Source organism: Lactuca serriola, chromosome 4 (genome assembly GCF_051521515.1).
Source record: "Lactuca serriola cultivar US96UC23 chromosome 4, Lser_US96UC23_V15, whole genome shotgun sequence".
NCBI lineage: Eukaryota > Viridiplantae > Streptophyta > Magnoliopsida > Asterales > Asteraceae > Lactuca > Lactuca serriola.
The window spans coordinates 192,089,684-192,110,825 of NC_136411.1; the positions used below are offsets into that span (position 1 = coordinate 192,089,684).

General features: G+C 37.0%; 1 protein-coding gene across 1 annotated transcript; it reads left to right on the top strand.

The window, feature by feature from the left end:
* The first annotated feature begins 16,724 nt into the window (after positions 1-16,724).
* Positions 16,725-20,412, top strand: LOC145103093 (calcium-dependent protein kinase 10-like). The gene is made up of 7 exons (XM_079040633.1): positions 16,725-17,550; positions 18,080-18,223; positions 18,308-18,460; positions 18,550-18,665; positions 19,034-19,201; positions 19,296-19,526; positions 19,942-20,412. The coding sequence occupies exons 1-7, from the start codon at positions 16,893-16,895 to the stop codon at positions 20,113-20,115; spliced, it is 1,644 nt and encodes a 547-aa protein (XP_078896759.1). The 5' UTR covers positions 16,725-16,892; the 3' UTR covers positions 20,116-20,412.
* The last annotated feature ends 730 nt before the right edge of the window (positions 20,413-21,142 follow it).

Here is a 21,142-nt window from a genome sequence, read left to right on the forward strand (position 1 = left end):
AATCACTTCCTAAGTCACATAGTAAGTTCTTTATGGACTACTATGAAACAAACTATGACATGACCGTTAATGATCTTATCTATTTGCTTGGTGCTGCTGAATCAACAATGATTTAAGGACTAGTAAAGAAAATTTGATTAGGAGATCAACTTCCCAATGGACATTGACAATGATAACATTGGATATCTAGAAAAGCTTTCTCTTCCCAAGGAAAGGGATTGACCATAGTCAACTCAGTTGACCAAATGGTAATGAGAAAGGCAAGTTTGAGATAGTCCCATGTACCATTCCCAAAGGGTCCATATGTGTCTATTGCCAAAGGAAGGGGCATTGATTGCGGAGCTGCCTATTTACCTGAAAGATCATAAGGTTGATCAAGTCAAGAAGTTTGACTCTACTTCAGGTAAAGTCCACTATCTAACTCTGTTAAGTTTCTATTATGAGATTCTTATTACATGATGTGACTGGTTCACATGTTGATGTTTGAAGAATCAAAGAAAAGTGAAGAAACTTAAAGGAAGTATATGTTGATTCTGATCGCAAAGATGGATTTCGATCGCATGGTTCGGTGATCAGAATTTTGAGATGTTGCTTAGGAGTTATGATATATTGCTTAGGAATAGATAACAACAAGTTTTTCATATGGTTTTGCACTATAAGGATAAGTGTTTCCGCAAAGCTTTAAAATAAAAGGAAAAGTTTTGATTCCATTTATTCTAAGTATCCTTACAATGGCATTTACGAAAAATTGTTGCTTATATAATTCCATTGATAGCAATAATGGAAATATGAATTTGATTCTTTCATTTGTGGTAGTGTCTAAATTTACCAAATAAGGGAAGATTCTCATTACCCAAGTTTTCAGTTGGATAGAAACTTGGAATCATACAAGTTGTATAGTATGATGAATGAGAATTTTCACCTTTGGAAAAATTAATACTAATTCCTTGTTCACATTTGTATGTGAGTCAAGTGAAGGACTAAGGGATCGAGTATACATTCTTGTGCACTGGTCAGGTCCACCACAAAAGATCGATAAGATTATTCGTCATGATTTACTAAGGTTTAGTAAATAAGATTTTACTTACCAGTGTAAGTATAATTCTGAAACATTGGAAAAGTTTTGATGTATGGCAGAACGAATGAGAAGAGTCAAATTAGGCAGAAGGATAAAAGTTTCTCAAATCTAAAAAGATAGGAGAGTAATTTAGTATCATGTTTTGTAATCATCTTAATGATATAGAATTCATGTCACAATTAGTCCTCTAAGGACATCTTAGTGCATTCTTATGACTAAGAAGAGGAATCTTGAATTGTTATAATAGTTAAATCAAGAAGATGAGTCATACTTCGTTCCAAAACAAGTCTTAGATTCATACTCCAAGACTGTAAGTTGAGTGACATATCTTAAAGAAAGGTTTATAACACTTATCAAATGTAAGAGTAAAAGTGCCCTACTCTTGTACATTTGAATTTGGTAAGTTGTGATGTTTTGGATAAAACAAAGACCAACTAAGGCCAATTGTGTGAAGTGTTTGTCTTGATAAAGAATATGCACTATCTCTTGAATATTTGGCAAGAGATTCTTATATGTTAAGAGTACAATGGGAGTCTTAAAGATCCTAAAAGAATTTTAAGATCTAATCAAGAATAAAAACCTGTAGTTTGACACTAGCACACGACGTGAGGTTTATAACCTATCGTGTTGACATATTTCTATTTATGTGCCCATTCCAGTTAAAGTTGGCTTTGCATATGAGTTCTGAGAGTTCTCGATTGGTTACATAACAACTTGGAAGCAATGGCAGGCCCTTGTGCTGCCAGGTGGCAAGAAATTAAGATTGAGTTCAGTCCATATGAGTTTAGATTTGTCATTATCCTTGTCTTGTGATTATGGTTTTGACAAATTCGCATGGATAAGAACACATACACCATAAATCTAAGTGTCATAAGGTTTCTCTCCGATTCATGAAAATGATGGTGAGGAAACACTTTCACTAAGTAGATTTTAGGTAGATAACAGTTGTGATATTTGCATTCTCAAAGTCATTAGTGGAGCGTGTATGGTTAACAGGCACACTAACATGGACTTGTGAGGAATGGCAAAGGTCTAAACAGTTAAGACTATGATTACAACATCCCTTTTCATAGTTCTAAAATTGTTTAGACACACATGTGAGCTATCTAAGGAAAGGTGTGTGATTTTGATAAAGTCTTATCAAAACATCTCGTATCAGAAATCTGAACTTTGGTAAGAAAGTCAATAAAGTATTGATTTCTAGAAGTTCAGTTGAATTCTGAGTACATGTCAAAGCTAGTGGGAGCATAAGTGTTATGCTAATAATCATCATGTTAGTGGGAGCATGATAATTATTATTAGTATTGCAAGATAGCAATTTTAATTATAGAAAACAAAAGTTTCAATTCGTAAAGTTGTAGGGGTTGAAAAGTTGTTTTGCTATAATTAAGGGAGGGGAAAGTATACTTCATTTCAATTCTAAAATCTTAGATTGAAGTTTCAATCATCTTTAGTCAAGGATATATATAAATTTTGTGTTGGAATGGCTCAACATAAGGAAATTCTATATATGGGTCCATTATTTGCGTTCTAAAATTCGATTATGATTACGACATCCCTTTTCATAATCTGAATTATGAGAACTTGGCAAATAGAAATATTGTAGCAAAAGGACTGTCTAGTATCATGTCCTTATGTGAGATATCATGAATCGTGTCCCATATGCTTCGGATATAGGACCGATTGCATGTGCTATAATATTCATCCTTTCTAAAATTTTCCAAATCCCTGGGGCATTAAGAAGGGAAAAGGTCTAGAACTGGATATGACTAAAATGATTAAGCAATTGTCGAGGATAATCTAAGGTTTACTAAAGATTGGTTGCTCAGGGACAGTTGGAAGAATAGTGTTAATTTTGGAAAGGACCATATTGACATATTTTGAAAAGAGGCAACTCTTGTTCGGAGTAATAGTCAAAAGGGGAATATGTAAATGTTCCATAGGTGGAAGTTATTCATTAAATTTGTGTAAGATTAGGAAACTTAATGCAAGGAGAATGTTCAAAGGCAATGAACTTTGAATATGAGACTACGGTTCCATGGATTTGGCTTCGATTGGAATACTATGTAATGTCTGTTGACAAGTCTTTGTGACTTTGTGCATAATCATTACAAGAGGATCAATGCATATAAGTTTAGAATCTAACAGATTTTGGTAAATGGTAGGATTTGGAATTCTTGAATTTGCGGTAAAGATTTGGGACTGTGAAATGAGAATCATTGGAATTATGTTCAATCGATCTATTTCACAAAGTAAAGATCATAGACAAACTTAGTATGCATACTTGGTGTATGGCATAACTAATGTTTAGACAAACATAGTGTGCATACTTGGTGTATGGCATAACTAGTGTTTAGAAAACATAATGTACATGCTTGGAGCATGGGACAACTATTGTTTTAATTTAAGTATAAAGTTGATAGTTTGAAACAGTATGCAATGAATGATGGGTAATCAATATGGTGATAAATAAAATGTGTTTTATTTATATTGATAAGTTCTGAGACCATATTGGATTCGATTATTCTTGTGTTTCACTTTGCATGTTTTGACTTCCAGAATAACTAGGTCGTTTTTCCTGAATGACTAAGTTATTCAAACCATCCACAGTCGGTCATATGTTGGAAGTAGATATGAAACAAGATTGACATGAAGCTGGTTTGTAGATGTCCAAGGTAGTGGACATAGCAAGAGGTGTTGCAACATTCATGAGTGCTCATAAGTTCTAAGTATTGCATTCAAACCACGCTCATTTGACTCACTTCATGGATTTTATCATGAGTGATCATGAGACGATAATATCTTATATTCTTCAAACCAAGAGATATGAGTTGTTACTATGAGTTGGTTATACATTGATTGCACGAAAACGCATTGGTAACTCGATGTTATAAGACGTGTCTTTGTGTATGATTCAAGTAGTAGAACAAGTCATATGAGTCGAAGTTTATCCATTCCTTTTACCTTCAGGATAAAAACGATATTTGTGGGCTCCTCAATGATTTAGTGATGACACCCCGAAGGGCTTGGCCAAGCCAGGACTTATTTGATTTGTTCAATTAGTCAGTCGTCATAAATCGGAAATTGGGAAACAACAAATGGACAGAGAGAATGATTTTAATCCATGTCTCGGTCTATATGATATCTAGAATGGAGGAATATATGATCCCTTATCTGATGGACGCGTCTGTGATTTGTTCAGAGTTTGACGACATCAGCTTTTGAGAGCTATGATTGCTAGTCTGGTTTTGAAGTCATACGCAATAATAGTTTTAGACTTATCCAAGTGGGAGACTGTTGGATTAGTGTCTAATTTCATAACTATATTTGGTATGTACTTGACCCGATTGGCATGGTCCATTTGGGTTGCATGGCATCATGCATTTGGATAGACTAAAATGAGAGAAATAACACATAAGGTTAATTAATCTATTATAAGTTCTAATATATTAATAAGATTATTTAATTAGTATTGATCAAGAATTAATTAAGTGATCAAATGGGGACTAATTAAATATATGGGTTGATTGTGTAAATCATCCATACTTGTATAGTGGGCTAATGCTCCATGGATTATCAAGTTGGGCTCTAAAACCCATAGGATGCTCCATGGTGTTTTTGTACCCATGGATCATGGAAATGAACGGCCACGACAATTAGGGTTTACATGGTGTAACCCTAATTGTGACACACTATATAAGCATCTTATTCTTCCCAAAAATCGGACACTATGAAGGAATGGTGAGGGCTAGCCGATTTCATGAAGTGTCTTATTTCTCTCAACTTATTCTAAGTGTATTTGATGTTGTGTGAACCATTTGAGGTGTCATACTTGGGGAACTAGGCTCTTGAGATCCATGGAATCAAGCTACATCCAAAAGGTATGTATTCTATCTAGTTTTGTTATACTAGTACTTATGATTGTATGCTAGTTAGGGTAATACATTGGAATCTTCATATTTGCATGCATAATAGAGAAAACATAGATCCAAGGTATTTAGGGTTGCATGTACAGTTAGGAGTGTTAGAATGCTCATAACCCAACAGTTTATTGATGATATATTGGTGTATTCCAAGACCAAAGAGCAACATGAGGATCACCTTCGCGAGCTTCTGGGGGTTTTGAGACGAGAACGACTCTATGCCAAGTTCTTGAAGTGCGAGTTTTGGTTGCAAGAGGTCCAGTTCCTTGGGCACCTCGTTAACCAGGAAGGGATTTTGGTTGATACGGCTAAGATCAAGGTTGTGATGCAATAGGAGGTTCTGAAATCTCCCTCGGATATCAGGAGTTTGTTGGGATTGCAGGGTACTATCGGATATTCATTCAGGATTTCTCCAAGATTACGGTACCCCTCACTCGTCTGACGAGGAAGGGGGTGGATTTCCGATGGGGCCCCGAGCAGCAGTTGACATTTGAGACCCTTCGGTAGAGGCTATGTGAGGCCCCGATTTTGACCCCTCCCCCCCCCCCCCCCCCCGGGAGTGAATTGAGCATTTCGTGGTATTATGTGATGCTTCCATCACTGGGGCAGTCCTCATGCAGAGAGGACAGGTGATAGTTTATGCTTCGTGATAGCTGAAGCCGCACGAGACGCGATATCCTACCCATGATCTGGAGTTGGGGTAGTGGTTTTTGCCCTCAAGATTTGGAGACACTATCTTTATGGGGTCCGTTGTGCTATCTACACGGATCACAAGACTATGAGGCATATTATGGATCAGCCAAACCTTAACATGAGGCAACACAGGTGGATGGACGTAGTCAAGGATTATGACTACGAGATCCTTTAACATCCGGGTAAAGCGAATGTAGTGGCGGATGCTTTGAGCCGCAAATCAGCTGGGTCTTCAGATAGGGTGTCATGTATAAGGATATCAGTGCATTCCCCGCTTTTGGGATTGATTAGGGAGGCTCAGACCGAGGGTGTTCGGGAAGAGAATTGGAAGAAAGAGAGGATCAGGGGTGAGATTGTCAGATTTCTCTCGAATAGTCGTGGATTGTAGACCCAATTTGGTTGGGTTTGGGTTCCGATGTCTGGTGGGGTCAGATAGATTGTGTTTGAGGATGCTCATAGGTCTCGATTTTCTATTCATCCAGGGGCCACCAAGATGTACCGGGATTTGAGATTGAGCTACTGGTGGCCATGTATGAAGAGAGATAGTCTGGTATGTGGAGAGATGCATTACCTGCAAGACGGTCAAGGCTGAGCATTAGAGGCTGCACGGTAAGCTGCAGCCTCTGGAGGTTCCCATGTGGAAATGGGAGCAGATTTCGATGGATTTTATCACCAAATTGTCGAAGACGGCAACGAGTTTTGATGCTATATGGGTCATCCTGGATGGATTGACCAAGAGTGTCCACTTTCTGGCAATTCGAGAGAGTTCCTCAGCCGAGAAGTTGGCTGATGTATATGTTCGCGAGATTGTTGCTCGTCATGGGGTTCCAGTCTCCATTGTTTTAGACCGTGATGTTCGGTTCACCTCCCGTTTTTGGAAGAAGTTCCATGAGGAACTGGGCACGAGGTTGCACTTCAGCACCGCTTATTATCTGCAGACCGACGGCCAGAGTGAGTGGATGGTACAGACCCTTGAGGATATGTTGCGGGCCTGTATTATCGATTTTGGTGGGAGCTGGGACTCCTATCACTCCAGTATTGGCGCTACGCCCTTCGAGCTCTTGTATGGGCGGAGATGTCGTACCCCGGTTTGTTGGGGCGAGGTTGATCACCGGTTTATGGGACAGGATGAAGTGGTTCTTCAGACCACATAGCTGATTTAGCAGATCATGAGGAGACTACAGATTGCTCAGAGTCGGGAGAAGAGTTGTGCCGGCCGGCGCCGATCCGAGCTGGAGTTTCAGGTCGGCGACATGGTATTACTGAAGGTCTCACCTTGGAAAGGCATGATACGCTTCTGGAAGAATGGGAAGTTGGGCCCCCAGTATATTGGGCCTTTTCGGGTGATTTCCAGGGTTGGCAAGGTTTCTTATAGATTGGATCTTCCTGAGGAGCTCAGTCAGATACACAACACTTTCCATGTTTCGCAGTTGCGAAAGTGCATTTTGGATGAGGAGGCAGTGGTTTCCTTGGATGATATTCAGGTCGATGAGCGCCTGAACTATGTTGAAAGGCCGGTGGCTATCCTGGAAAGTAAGGTGAAGGTTTTGCATAACAAGGAAGTACCTTTGCTAAAGATATGGTGGTAGCATCAGAGGGGCTCCGAGTAGACCTGGGAACCAGAGGCTGAGATGTGGGAGCATTATCCGAATTTATTCACTACAGCAGACTTCGAGGACGAAGTTTAGTTCAAGTCGGGGAGAATTGTAACATCCCGAAGTTCAGGTACTTCTAAATTCATCACTATAATTCTATTTTATGTCAGATTGGTCCCTAAGTCCAAGAGTTATGCTTTAAAGCCCTAGTGGCAATCTCGTAATTTGGGCAGGAGGAATACGCCAAGCGTACATGTGTGTACGCTAAGTATACTAGGGCGCACCCTAGTACGCTGGGCGTACACTTATGTATGTAGGGCGTACTAATGTTAGGAGGAAACCCTAGTTTTTAGGGTTTGAGGGGTATTTAAGAAACATTATGGATCATTTCTCCACACCTTTTCAGCCTCCACCTCCTTTGAGACGTTTTTGCAAACCCTAACCTTTGAGTGTGGTTGGGTGATGGCAAGAAAGTCTTATTGTCTGTGCTTGAGTGATGGCAAGAAACGGTGATGAACCGTGAGATTTTCATCCCAATGGTTGGATGGTATCACGATGTGTCGTGAACCATCGTGGATTTCACTTATGTGAGTGGGGCCGACAGTTATGTAGTGGAGACTCGTGTGTTGGTTTGTTAGTCATGAGGCATAGACGGGTGTTCGAGAAGTATAGTGTTGTCACTGGTGGCTCAGTGACCAGCAGGTTGGGTCAGACATTTGTATGATGTTGACTTGTTGGAAAAGTCATGGTTGTATATTAGCATTTCATTGTTGGGTTTCTTCAAAGTGGATTCATGTTCGTTTATAAGAAATGTTTCATGTGAGTTAAGTTACCAGCGATGCGGGTAGGGATGAGCATAGATGAGTACCCGCCATAATTGTCTAGACCTAAAACTGACGGTTCTTGGAATATTGGAACCGGAACCAAAACCAACTACACCAGTTCTTTGAATTTTGGAACCAGTCCCGGAACCGACGGAATTGGTTCCGATACTGGGTGCCCGGTTGCTAAACTTTTTGAATTTTATTACCATACAACCATTCATACAATATGAAATTTATACAGCTATGTTGCTTCAAATAAAAAAAGAGACATACAATTATATAAAAAAAATATTTCAACCCACTACACTTTATTTATATATAGTAAATAGTTTACCGATATATATATATATATATATATATATATATATATATATATATATATATATATATATATATATATATATATATATATATATATATATATAGGGTGATGTTCAATAGAGAACCATAATTAACCAAGGAATCAAGGAACCAAACTTTTTTTCAACTTTTAGAACTTATTTTTTATCAAAAAAAAAAAACTAAAAATACATAAATTCATAACTTTTTATCCTTTTTCCAATGATATAAAATTCGATTTTTTATTTATGTATTTTTTTACGTCAAATTCACAATGTGAATCTTTGAAAAATCACAACGTGAATCCGAAAAATATTTTTCACATTCACAATGTTAATGTATGAATTTAGATATTTTTAGATTTTTTTTTCGATAAAAAATAAGTTCTAAAAATTAAAAAAAAGATTTGGTTCCTTGAAGAACCAATAATTATGGTTCTCTATTGAACTTTTCCATATATATATATATATATATATATATATATATATATATATATATATATATATATATATATATATATATATATATGTCACTTATTTTATATAGGAGAACTTATGTATAAGAAACCATAAGGGTGTCAATGTGGGATGAGTTTTCTCCAACAAGTAAACTTCCAATCTTCTCTTTTGTATTCCTTTGTTGTAGGAATGTTTAAAGATATAAGATACATTTTAATAAATGTTTTCTTGATCTTAATTGTAAACTACGTTTGAAAGATATAGCTTTGGTGAGTCGTTATCGACAATAACAACATATCTAATGAATATAATATTTCCGAATTGCTTATTTCATGTTTTTTTTTTTTTTTTTTTTTTTTTTTTTTTTTTGACTTGGGTGTGATATCCTCTGAAATCTTAGTTCATGTAACCAATACTGTCGTTTCAAAAATTTAGCATTTGGAAGGAAAATTGTTATTAACAGAGTTTATGTAGACACATTAGAATAAAATAAACCTAATACAAAATACGCATCAGATAAAATAAACTTTAATACCAAATACCAAAAATGTTTAAGTTAGTTTACTACATCAAAAACTAAAGAGTATTATATATATATATATATATATATATATATAATAATAATAATAATAATAATAATAATAATAATAAACCATATTCGGTCATAAAGGCGGTTCCAACGGATACCCAACAGGTAACGGTTCCGAAAAAATGAGAACTGGAATCGGAACCCGGTCCTTGGCGGTTCCTATTTTTAAGATCCGTGACCAGTGACCTCGGTTCCGGTTCCGAGGTGGTTTCAGCTCCAAAAGCGGGTACCCACTATCCGTGCTCACCCCTAGATGCGGGTGGTTATAAGTCACTTGGATGTCTTGGCCGATGGTTGTGCACATGAGTTGTTTTGGGCGCTTGAATGCCATGCGAGATTTTGTATTGACCAAGGTTACGCTCGTAGGAGCAGTTGGTTAGTTTTGACTTATCTAGAAGTCAAGTGTGTAATTATGGTCTTTTGGTCTTGATTTCTTAACTTGGGATAGGCTTATCAAACCTGTTGTTGTTTGCTTAGTTATTTCCATGTTTAGAAGAAGTACTTTTAGAACCGAGTGGATGTGTGGGCTAGCTTAACACTTGCTTAGTTATATTTTACCCTTACAACTGCATGCCAGATTGTCAGCCTCAACAGTTGGTAGTGGATTCTATTTTAGTTAGCAGTGGGATGACGTAATGTCGAGGAGGTCTTAGTTGGATCAGATTTATGAGTTTTTGGTTGGCATGGTTGATGTATGAGGATGACCTTGCATTACTGAAAGACATATATGACCTTGGAGTTTTCAAGTTATGAACAAGGGAGTTAGCTCTTTTTGATATTGATTAGTCGTCATGTGTTGAAATTCGTTCTTCATCAAGTCGCGTATTTATCGCTAATAATCGAATCAACCTTTGGGTTTCAAGGAAGTGTCTGTATAGAGCATTGTTTTAGTGCTGTAGCGGATGTGGATTTGACTTTTAGGAATTCCGATCGGGTTTCGCATGTGCATCGGGTTTTGGAAATCTATGCGTTGTAGCTACGGATTCTGGCATTTAAAATGGCATCGGCTTGTGTAAGCAAGGAGTGGACTCATAAACAAAAACTACAAGGGCTTTGGAGGGTGTTGCAAGAGTAAGTTGAAGGAAATATATCGAGAAAAAAATATAATTTAAGTAGGGAGAGTTGTAACACTCGTTTTGTAGGATGCATCAGTAGTGATCTCAAGGAGTCAAGGTTTGGTTTTTAAGGATAATTATTTTCCATGACGTGGTGTATGGATATGCACGACGTGGCAAGGTTTCTTCTGATTGCACCTTTCCAATAAGCACCACAACATGGCATGTAGTGTTCCACGACATGGTGGTTGTGGTAGCCGAAGCCCATGATCTTTTAGGTTTCTTCCCTATTTAAAGTCTCTAACTTCAAGGTTAGGGCATCCTCTTCAGCCTTCATCCTTCCTAAATGAAACCATAGCCTCCCTTGTAACACCCGGATTCCCAGGTATATTATTTTATTCCTTTATTTTTGAAGGTTGGGAGGGGACTCGGCGAGTTGGTGCTTAGACTCGTTGAGTATGGTCGCGGATTCTTATCTGGGTTCACAGCTGGACTCGGCGAGTTCATGAGTGGACTCGGTGAGTCCACGCTGTTTAATGAAACCCTAATTTCCTGGGTTTGGGACCTATTTAAAGGCCCTTAGGGCCGTCATTTGCGGCTACCAAACCCCAGAGAGAAACCCTAAGAGATCTAGAGCGTTTGTGAGGAAGGAGAGACCACTTTTGATCATTTTGTTGGTGTGATTGCAAGAAGGAGGTGACCAAGGCAAGAGGAGGCTGAAGGAGGAGCGATTCTGGTGATTTCAGAGTTCAGAGACTTCATCTTGAGGTATTTATTCGGACCTTCTTCAGATTTGTTGTTGACTCTTAGAGTTAGGGTTTTCTAACCCCCTTAGAGAATGGATATGTGGAGCAATTGGTCCTTTCTCGAGTTTATGCTTTGGATCTGGACTCAAAGAGGTCCAGAGACCTTAACCCTTGGAGCTTTATGGGTTATTTTGGGAGCCATGAACTTAGGAGGTTATTTTTGGGGCTAAATCACCCAAGTGAGACCGTCTAGATGCTATATGAGTGTCAAGGTCTGAACTTTACGTGATTATCATGCTTGGGAAGGTCAGATCTATGGATTTAAGGAACAGATCTGACCTCAGGAGGTCAATGGAGTTTGTGCATGGCATGAACTCGCCAAGTCCAAAGATCAGACTCGGCGGGTAGGGTTAGGGTTTCCCGTAAATCACTCAGTGAGTCAGAGGGGGATTAGAGGACTGGAGTTCAAGGCGGAACTCGCCGAGTTGTTCTTAAGACTCGGCGAGTTGAGTCGGGGTGGCCCCGCGATTCATGCCAGGTGTGACTCGTCGAGCAAGGGGAGGAACTCGACGTGCCAAGCGGGACTAAAGAATTAGTGGACACGTGTAGACTCGCCGAGTCGCCCAAGTTCACTCGACGAGTCGAGTCAAAGTTTGACCATTGACTTTTGTTGACTTTTAGGGTTTGGTCAACAATGTGGCCTTTAAGCCAAAAGAGGGGTAAAATGGTCGTTTACCCTTCTGAGGGTGCTAAGAGAGGGTTGACTATAGTTATATTTATGAGAGTATTTACTTTATGTGATTAGGCGGAGGCTATATCATATTCAGAGATTTACCGAGACATCTGAGGTGAGTCTTCTCACTATACTTTATCTAGTGTGGTAACGGAATTATGTGACAGAGTATTTTAGAGTTATATGCCAGTGTATTTGCATGTTATTATGTGTTGTGATTTATTGTGATATGTGATATGCATGATTCAGAGTTACAGAGTTAGGACCGGTGGGTTCACAGAGTTATGGGACCAAGAGGGTCCCACAGAGATATTCGACCAGAGGGTCAACAGAGTTACAGCCTTGAGTGGCTGATATGTGTTTATGTGGTATTTTGGGGAGCTCACTAAGCATTTATGCTTACAGTGTTTTGTGTTATGTGTCTCAAGTACCAGCGATGATTGCGGGAAGGCACCGGCATGATCTGTACACACACCCACACCCGTGGAATTTATTATGATTTGATCTTGGGATTTGTAATGAGATAATGCTGATACAATGTTTTCTTGAAAATGATTATGAATGACTTGGTTTTAAAAAATGAAAAATTGTCTTAATTTTTACGGTGTTACATCCCCTTTCACCACTTTGAGCCTTCCCTCTCCTCTTTCATCCATTTGTGAGCTTTTGGTGTTGTTTTTGATGCCTTGGAGAAGAAGAAGGTGTTCTTGGTACATGGATTCAACAAACAAGTTCCCTCACCACCTTGGAGCACATATTCTAGACCATTGTAAGTCCTCAAGTTCTAATCTTTTTGTGTCATGAATCTAGAGCTAGGCTTTTATGCTTTGTTTCTCATGTTTGGGGTAGTATGAGTAATTGGATTCCATAAAGTTGGTTTATGTATCCTTGGGGTCTTTTTGAGGTTTGGTGTGCTAGATGTGAAGTTTGGATGAGTTTTGGTTCCTAATATAAGGCTTTGACTTTATTTTCATCATTTTTGACCTAAACAAGTCAAGACATGCATTGGACATGCATGTCCATAAAGTAAAAGTTTTTATGAAGATTATGAACATTTGGAAGTGTTTTGGAAGAGATGAGTGTGTGGCTTAATGGATTAAGGGCTTTATCTATTAAGTGGTTTTTGGACAGTTCCCACGACGTGGCAACCTGCTTACCACGACATTGTGAGTGGATTCTTCGCGACTGTTTTGTTGAGGGATTTCCACGTCGTGGCAGGTGCATGGGCATGACGTGGTGATTGTTGTGTTTGACTTTTGGCTGTTAACTTTGACCGTTGACTGTTGACCTTTTGACTAGTTTGACTATTGGTCAAACTTTAAGAGGTGTTAAGCTATAGTCTGAGTTTTAGCTTGTGATTGGGTTAGGAAGTTCGTGTAGCTGATTCTTTGGAAGTTTGAATATTGGATTTCAACTCTTCATTCAGGTCAGTCTTCTCATTGTATTACCTATGTCATGGTGGTGTGCATGATAGACTAGTTGAGTCTTATATGCTTATTGTTGTTATATATGTATATAAGTTGCTAATAACTCTAGGACTGCTGATAGTCTATGGGGTTGTTGATAACCCACGAGGTTGCCGATTACCCATAGGGCTGTTGTGAGCCCATAAGACTATTGATAGTCCCAAGGTTGCTAATAATAATAAAAGATGATTATTATATTTTAAAATTGAAAATTTTATTCTGGAATTTAGGATGTTACAATATTTACCCCTTTAGGTGTTCTCCTCATATGACCTCCAAACTCTACGAAACTTTCCAAATAACCATAATAAATACAATTTTGTATACCATTTCAATATCAAAAAATATCTCTAGTTTGTCTGTGGACATAGCTTGATCAAATCGATCAAGTGAACCATGTTAGCCCTCATTGTCTGTGTGTTTTTTTAATCTTCAATAACATAATCATATATATCATTTTCTTTGTATTTTTCAAGTTTGTATCTTAATTTCTGATAGTGTAGTCCTACGATGTCGACGATGGTGGAAGTGAGAGGCGCTGGATTTGGTCGGAGGTAGGAGGAGACCAGAGGATGATCCAGTGAAAGGTGGGTGTGTTTTTTCCGAGGCGTGCGTAGGAGGGAAAAAGAGGGAAATGTTAGTCTTTTTTTATTTAGATACACATTCATTTATGAAACTCTAAGAGGTCTTTAAAAGATTAAGAGGCTTTTATTTATATGTAACCAAACACACTGAATCTGAAAGTTTAAGAGGCTGCCTCTTAATTGCCTCCTAATTTTACAATTAAGAGGCTGCCTCAAGAGCCCCTTAAGTGATTTCAGATCCTGATTTCAAGCTATATTCTATTAGAAGTGCCGAACAATTCATGTATGTCAAACATTTAAATGTTATTTTTTAGCACATGTTATGCGGGAATGTATGGCCTTTGGGTATAATAGTAGTTTTTGTATTGAAGATTTTATCGAAATATTAACATTATGTTGTGTTTGACCAAACTAATTTGAAGACTATAGTTTTAATTTGTATATGAATATTCAACAAAAGTAATTTTATGTTTTTAAAACATGTAAAACTACATAAAATGACATCTTTGTAAAATATAAATTTGAAACATAATTTTAAAAAGGAAATTAAGGAGTTGTTTGTTTTTTTCAAGCGAAAATTCATGAAGTCTGCAGACCACCTCTGCAAACCTTTGTAGCAAAAGAGGTGGACCAAATGACTGCAGTCTGTAATAAGAAGCATGTTTGTTTTTTAACATATGCAGACTGCTGCAGTTAACTGAAATTTTAATAAACTAATTTACAAACTGAAAAAAGTTTTTCAATACCGGATTTTTAATAATTCTAGTCATAACATTGAAATAAAATTCATACAACAAAGTATATATTAATGGGCTACTGGACCGATCTACTTTTCAAGAATTTGATTAATTTCATAAATAGGTTGAAAAGGTTCTTATTCACAAAAACGGTACCTAAAACATTTGATTACATGAACAATATGATAGGAACTCCTAAACACAACAATGGAATCTTTCAAAGCTAAAACCTTTACTCCTATTCTTCTTGTTCTTGTTCTTTTTCCATGTGTTATTTGTTCATAGGTTTCTCCTGTGGGCTTCCATTGGTTTCTTGATTCTTGTTGGAATCTTGGCCATAAGATTATCAAGCACCATAAGATTGTCAAACATAGAGGAAAATGAAAAAGGCTCTAAATCATGTTATGTATACATGCTGTCAGCAACAATTACATAATAAATTAGAAAATAAAAACAAATTCGATTATTGCAACAACCACATAGAAATCAGAAAAAAAAAACATACTTTTCAATACAACCTAGGTAGCCTTTAGATTATACACGAAATTCACATACATACCCAACTGCAATTTTAACAAAATAGGAAAAAAAAAATACAACATCGATTTCATGTTCTGATTAGTATCCACATCCCACCACAACACAACTCAAATGATAGTTCGTGAACAATCAATTTCAGGAAAAGATTAATCAGAATCTAGCAATCGATTAATCAGAATCAACAGAGATTAATAAGGAAAATTGATTTTAGAAGGATACAATCAATTTTAAAAGCTGATTCTAGGAAAGGAAACATACTTGTTCATGAGGATGGCGACAACAAAGGGAGGCTGAGACGGCGACGACGAAGGCTGGTCTGCTCAACGACAGTGTTGTGTCGATGTGAGGTAGCGAATCGAAGGTTGAATGGAGAAGGAAGCTGCAAATTGAAGGTTTAATGGAGAAGGTAGGCGCGACGGATTCGATGAGGGGAAACAAGAAAGCAGGGTTTTGTGTTGTTTTGTTTTTTTTTTTTTTTTTATGTTGGGCCCGTTTTTTTAGGTTTTAGGTCAGAAGTGGTTTAAAGAGACAAAAACAAGTGCATAACACACACAAATGTTTTTTTATGTTGAAGACTTTTAAAAAACAAACTGCTGCGAAACGAAAAATGTTGTGTGTGTGCTGCAACGCATAACAATAAACGGTTAGAAGATATTTTTTTTACAAAAACAAACAACACCTAAGTTAATTTGCAAAAATATAATTTTGTTTTGTTAAATGCTACTCGAAGTGGATTTAGAATTTCAAGTTTTTTGTTTAAATTAAAAACTATAAGCTCCTATCGTCAAACAATTTCTTTTGAAAATTTTCTTAGAAGCTAAAAACTATTAAAAAAATGTTTAACTATTACTAAACAAGATTGATATTATAACTATTCCTAAACAATGTATATAATATTTATTTTAAAATGATTTTTAATTTTTTATGTTCAAATTTCAAGGGATAAATGCAACTATATTCTTACATTTATTTTATTATTTCTGTTAGAGATTAGAATATTCTATTTACTTTATAATTCAGGAAAATATATTAATACTGGCCAAACATTTATCCACAGTAAGCAAAAAATAAGTAAATTTATTAATTAAAATTAAAATTACTAAATCTAAAAAAGTTATTCTTATTACCAAAATAAAGATTATAGACAATTAAAATTTTTTATAATCAACAAATCATGCTTGTAAAATAATTCAATAAAAAATATAGAACTTTCTTTTATGACAGAGGCGTTATACGATACTATAAATTACAAAAATATAAAATAGAAACATGGTTAATATAATAAAATGAATAGAATAATTTTGTAAATTCTATTATTATAATTATTAATAAATATAATAGAACAATATATTTGACTTTAAGCTAAAAGAAAACTTCCTTTTCCTTCCCTTACCCCGCGTCTTTCCTTCGGTCTCATTTTCCATATGCCGTGAAATGCCCGGCTCTTCAAATCTTGATTTTCCGGCGATCATAACTATATTTCCCAACCACCACCACCACCACGACGGTTGCCATTAAAACCTACCACCACCATGGGCAACTGCACCACCTGTCTAAGACCCGATAATCCGAAACCCCAACACTACCAGCCACCTCCGACTCCACCGGGCAAGAAAAAGAACTTCAAACAAAGACCCAATCCATACGCCGAATCTCCGGTACCGATCCGGGTTTTGAATGACTTCGGACAACTCGCCCACCACCGGACCCGAATTTCCGACAAGTACATACTTGGCCGGGAGCTGGGTCGGGGAGAGTTTGGAGTCACGTACCTCTGCACCGATAGAGAAACAAAACAAGCTTTCGCGTGTAAATCAATCTCCAAGAAAAAACTCCGAACCGCCGTCGACGTGGAGGACGTCCGGCGAGAGGTTGCGATTATGTCAACCTTGCCGGAGCACCCAAATATAGTGAAGCTTCGTGCTACATATGAGGATCATGAAGCTGTTCATTTGGTGATGGAGCTGTGCGAGGGTGGAGAGCTGTTTGACAGAATCGTTGCTAGAGGGCATTATAGCGAACGTGCGGCGGCCGGAATCGCGAAGACGGTGGCGGAGGTGGTGAAGATGTGCCATGAACATGGGGTAATTCATCGAGACTTGAAGCCGGAGAACTTTTTGTTTGCTAATAAGAAAGAAAATTCTCCTTTAAAAGCCATCGATTTCGGACTTTCTGTATTCTTCAAGCCAGGTATTTCATATTTGTTCTTAATTACAGTTCCTTTAACTACTTCAATAATCCCAATTTATTTTTTCTGGGTTAGTGTCGAATTATATCAAATCGCATCTTAAGAACCTAAAGTTTCAATCTTTATCAATTGGGTGTTCAAATCTTCAGATCTAACTCCGAGATCTTGATCTCTCCTTAATTCTTTGATTTGATTATATTTATTCCAAAATTCCCAAATCAGAGCCCTAAAAGTTTGATGTGATCAAGTATTTTCGAAAAGGATCTGAATGATGATGGATTAGGTGGTTTTGATTGGTTAGATTCCATTTCGATGTCGTTTTCATATAAAATTAGTCAAAGTAAGAAGACGTAATTTGGGGCAAGACCAAGTCACTGACAAGCTGCTACTTTTTGACCAACAAGTCATGGGTTCGATCCATGGTGCACCCGGATTTTCTGAATCAAAACTTGTGATGAAGACATAGCTTTGGAATATTCTATGGCTTCAGAGTTGACTATTTGACTTTTTGTATACTTCCTTTATTTTCAGGTCAGAAATTTTCAGAAATTGTGGGTAGTCCATACTACATGGCGCCTGAAGTTCTAAGGCGAAATTATGGACCAGAGGTTGATATATGGAGTGCTGGGGTTATTCTTTATATATTGTTATGTGGGGTCCCTCCCTTTTGGGCAGGTATTAATAATACTAAGAACACAAAAATAAGATTCAATTTTGTGATTTGCTAATTTTTGTTGATCGTTTTTCGTTTGATTTTAGAAACGGAACAAGGTGTCGCGTTGTCAATTCTACGAGGTGTTATTGATTTCAAGAGGGAACCGTGGCCTCAAATTTCTGAAAATGCTAAAAGTCTTGTTAAGCAGATGTTAGAACCGGATCCCAAGAAACGGTTAACTTCCCAACAAGTTTTAGGTAAGTTTGTAATGTTTGTTCGTTTGACCGTTTGACCATCAAATTCAAGGTTAACATAACTTTATCTGATGTTTTCTCCTTTCTTGTAGAACATCCATGGATCGTGAACGAGAAGAAAGCTTCAAATGTTCCATTGGGAGATATTGTGAGGACGAGGCTCAAGCAATTCTCCGTGATGAATCGGTTCAAAAAGAAAGCATTGAGGGTAAGCGCACATTGTTCTTGAAGGTTATTTAATGTCAGGGTCCCACATCAGCTAGACTCAGTCTCATCTGTCTCTATATATGTTGGAGAGAGGATCTAAGACTCACAGAGTCGAGTCGAGTCTAATCTCATCCACATCAGCTAGACACAGTCTCATCTGTCTTTATATATGTTGGAGAGAGGATCTAAGACTCATAGAGTTGAGTCTAATCTCATCCACATCAGCTAGACACAATCTTATTTATCTTTTATATGTTCGAGAGAGAATCTAAGACTCACAGAGTCGAGTCTAATCTCATCCACATCAGCTAGACACAGTCACATCTGTCTTTATGTGTGACATCTTGTTTTGTTCATTGGATGGTGTAGGTGATTGCAGAACATTTGTCAATCGAAGAAGTCGAAGTTATTAAAGACATGTTTACATTAATGGACTCGGATGGTGATGGTAAAGTTACATTTGATGAACTCCGGGCCGGATTAAAGAAAGTTGGATCCCAATTGGCTGAACCTGAGATCAAATTGCTCATGGACGTGGTATATATTCTTTACCGAATTTGTATATATACGAATAATGTAGTGGAATATTAAGATTTGGTGCTAAAATGTATCTCGTTTTTTCATTTGTAAGGCTGATGTTGATGGCAATGGAGTACTTGAATATGGAGAGTTTGTAGCAGTGACAATTCACTTGCAAAAGATGGAGAATGATGAGCATTTTCGTAGAGCGTTTATGTTTTTTGATAAAGATGGAAGTGGTTTTATCGAGCTTAATGAGCTAGAACAAGTGTTGGCAGATGAGTCGGGTCAAGCAGACATGGACGTACTTAATGAGATCATGAAAGAAGTTGATACGGATAAGGTATGTGTGATAACTTGTCCTACATGGATAGAAAATGTGAATTGTGATGGATTTAAGTTGATGTAGAAATTTTTGGGCTAGTATACTACTTGCATGATTGATTTATAAAAAGTGGAGGAATCCAACATAGTTAGAATTTGAGATTCCATCGCATGGCGTGTTTGGTTGCCAAATGGACGGAATTCGGTTCCCTAGGATTCTTTCAAAGTGATCAATTTTGTTATATTGGTAACCGAAGACGCCATGGAATGGAGTTCGAGATTCCAATTCCTTTAGAATTCACCAACCAAACATGTTCTTAGATTCCAATTCTTTTGATAGATTCCATTCATTCGAAACATTCCACGCAACCAAACACTCCGTAATCTAACATTTTTTTTTTGACTTCTAACGGTTGGTCAAACGTGGTTCTTAGGATGGTCAAATTAGTTACGATGAATTCGTGGCAATGATGAAAGCGGGAACAGATTGGAGGAAGGCATCACGACAATACTCGAGAGAGAGATTCAAGAGCATAAGTGTTAACTTGATGAAGGATGGATCATTGAGACTTGAGGATGGGTTGACCGGTCAATCCGTTATAGTTTGAGTTCATGAAGTCCATACTCCATAATATTCTTTCATTTTGTTTCTGTGGATTGAAAGGGGTTTGCTTATCGGGATTTAGAGGAGTTATTTGCTAAAGGATTGTGGATTCGGCTTTTGTTTTAAGTTGTATATATTTATATATCCCCGTTGTATATTGTAACCAGTGCTTTTGTGTTTTTTCATGGCCAATAGCTTTTTATCTCTGAAGTTTTAACTTTGTTGTGTTTTCAACTTTTTGGCTTTTGTTACAATTGTGTTGATAATGTGAAGTGAAAGGAATTTGTTTGTTTGAATGTTACACTTTGTCTCTAAATGTGAATTGTTGTTTATAGCTTGGTCAAGTAATTATAAAAGTTTTCTGTCTGCTTTTTAGAATGTAACGTATTTTCAATTGTTTGTTTGCGAGCCTTTTGTTATGAAAATTTTGATGTGATAGTCATAGTGATACAAAATTACAAATCCTTGCTAGTGGTTATGGATGGGCTTATGGGTCAGATTTGACTAGCATAGGCCCACCTTACAGTTTGTTATTCAATATTTCAAATAGGGAAGGACCCATGCTTTGCATGGGTCAAGAAGGGTTTTGTTTTATTTTTCAATAGGTCAACATAATGCATTTATATGTAAAACTTGATTACTCTTAAGAGTAGATATTACAAAAATAGGAAAACAACCCTTTTAATGGTCATTTAAACAATTTTGAAGAATAAATTCCAAAACAAATGAAACTATGATGAGTTTTGTTTTGTGCTCTATCTTTTTGTCATGAAGTAAATATAATCGTCCATCCCAGAATCCCATCAATGTTGTTTTCACATAAAAAAGAAGCTTCCCAACAACCGGTCATTTCTGTAAATACAAAATTTCACAAAGCCAAAACAACAAATTAAGATTCAATTGAGGTTATAATGTGATAATTAAATATCTAAATTCTAAATATTTAAAAAAAAAAAGATAGGTTACTAATGTATCCAACATAAATTTGAAAATTTCATTATTATTGATCAATTTCTTGTTTATGGGATACT

Excerpts from the sequence above, each read along its gene's own strand:
- LOC145103093 (XM_079040633.1), top strand. The coding sequence starts at position 16,893 with ATGGGCAACTGCACCACCTGTCTAAGACCCGATAATCCGAAACCCCAA. Across the intron at positions 18,224-18,307 it reads GGTCCCTCCCTTTTGGGCAG|AAACGGAACAAGGTGTCGCG; the intron begins GTATTAATAATA and ends GTTTGATTTTAG. Across the intron at positions 19,202-19,295 it reads TCAAATTGCTCATGGACGTG|GCTGATGTTGATGGCAATGG; the intron begins GTATATATTCTT and ends TTCATTTGTAAG.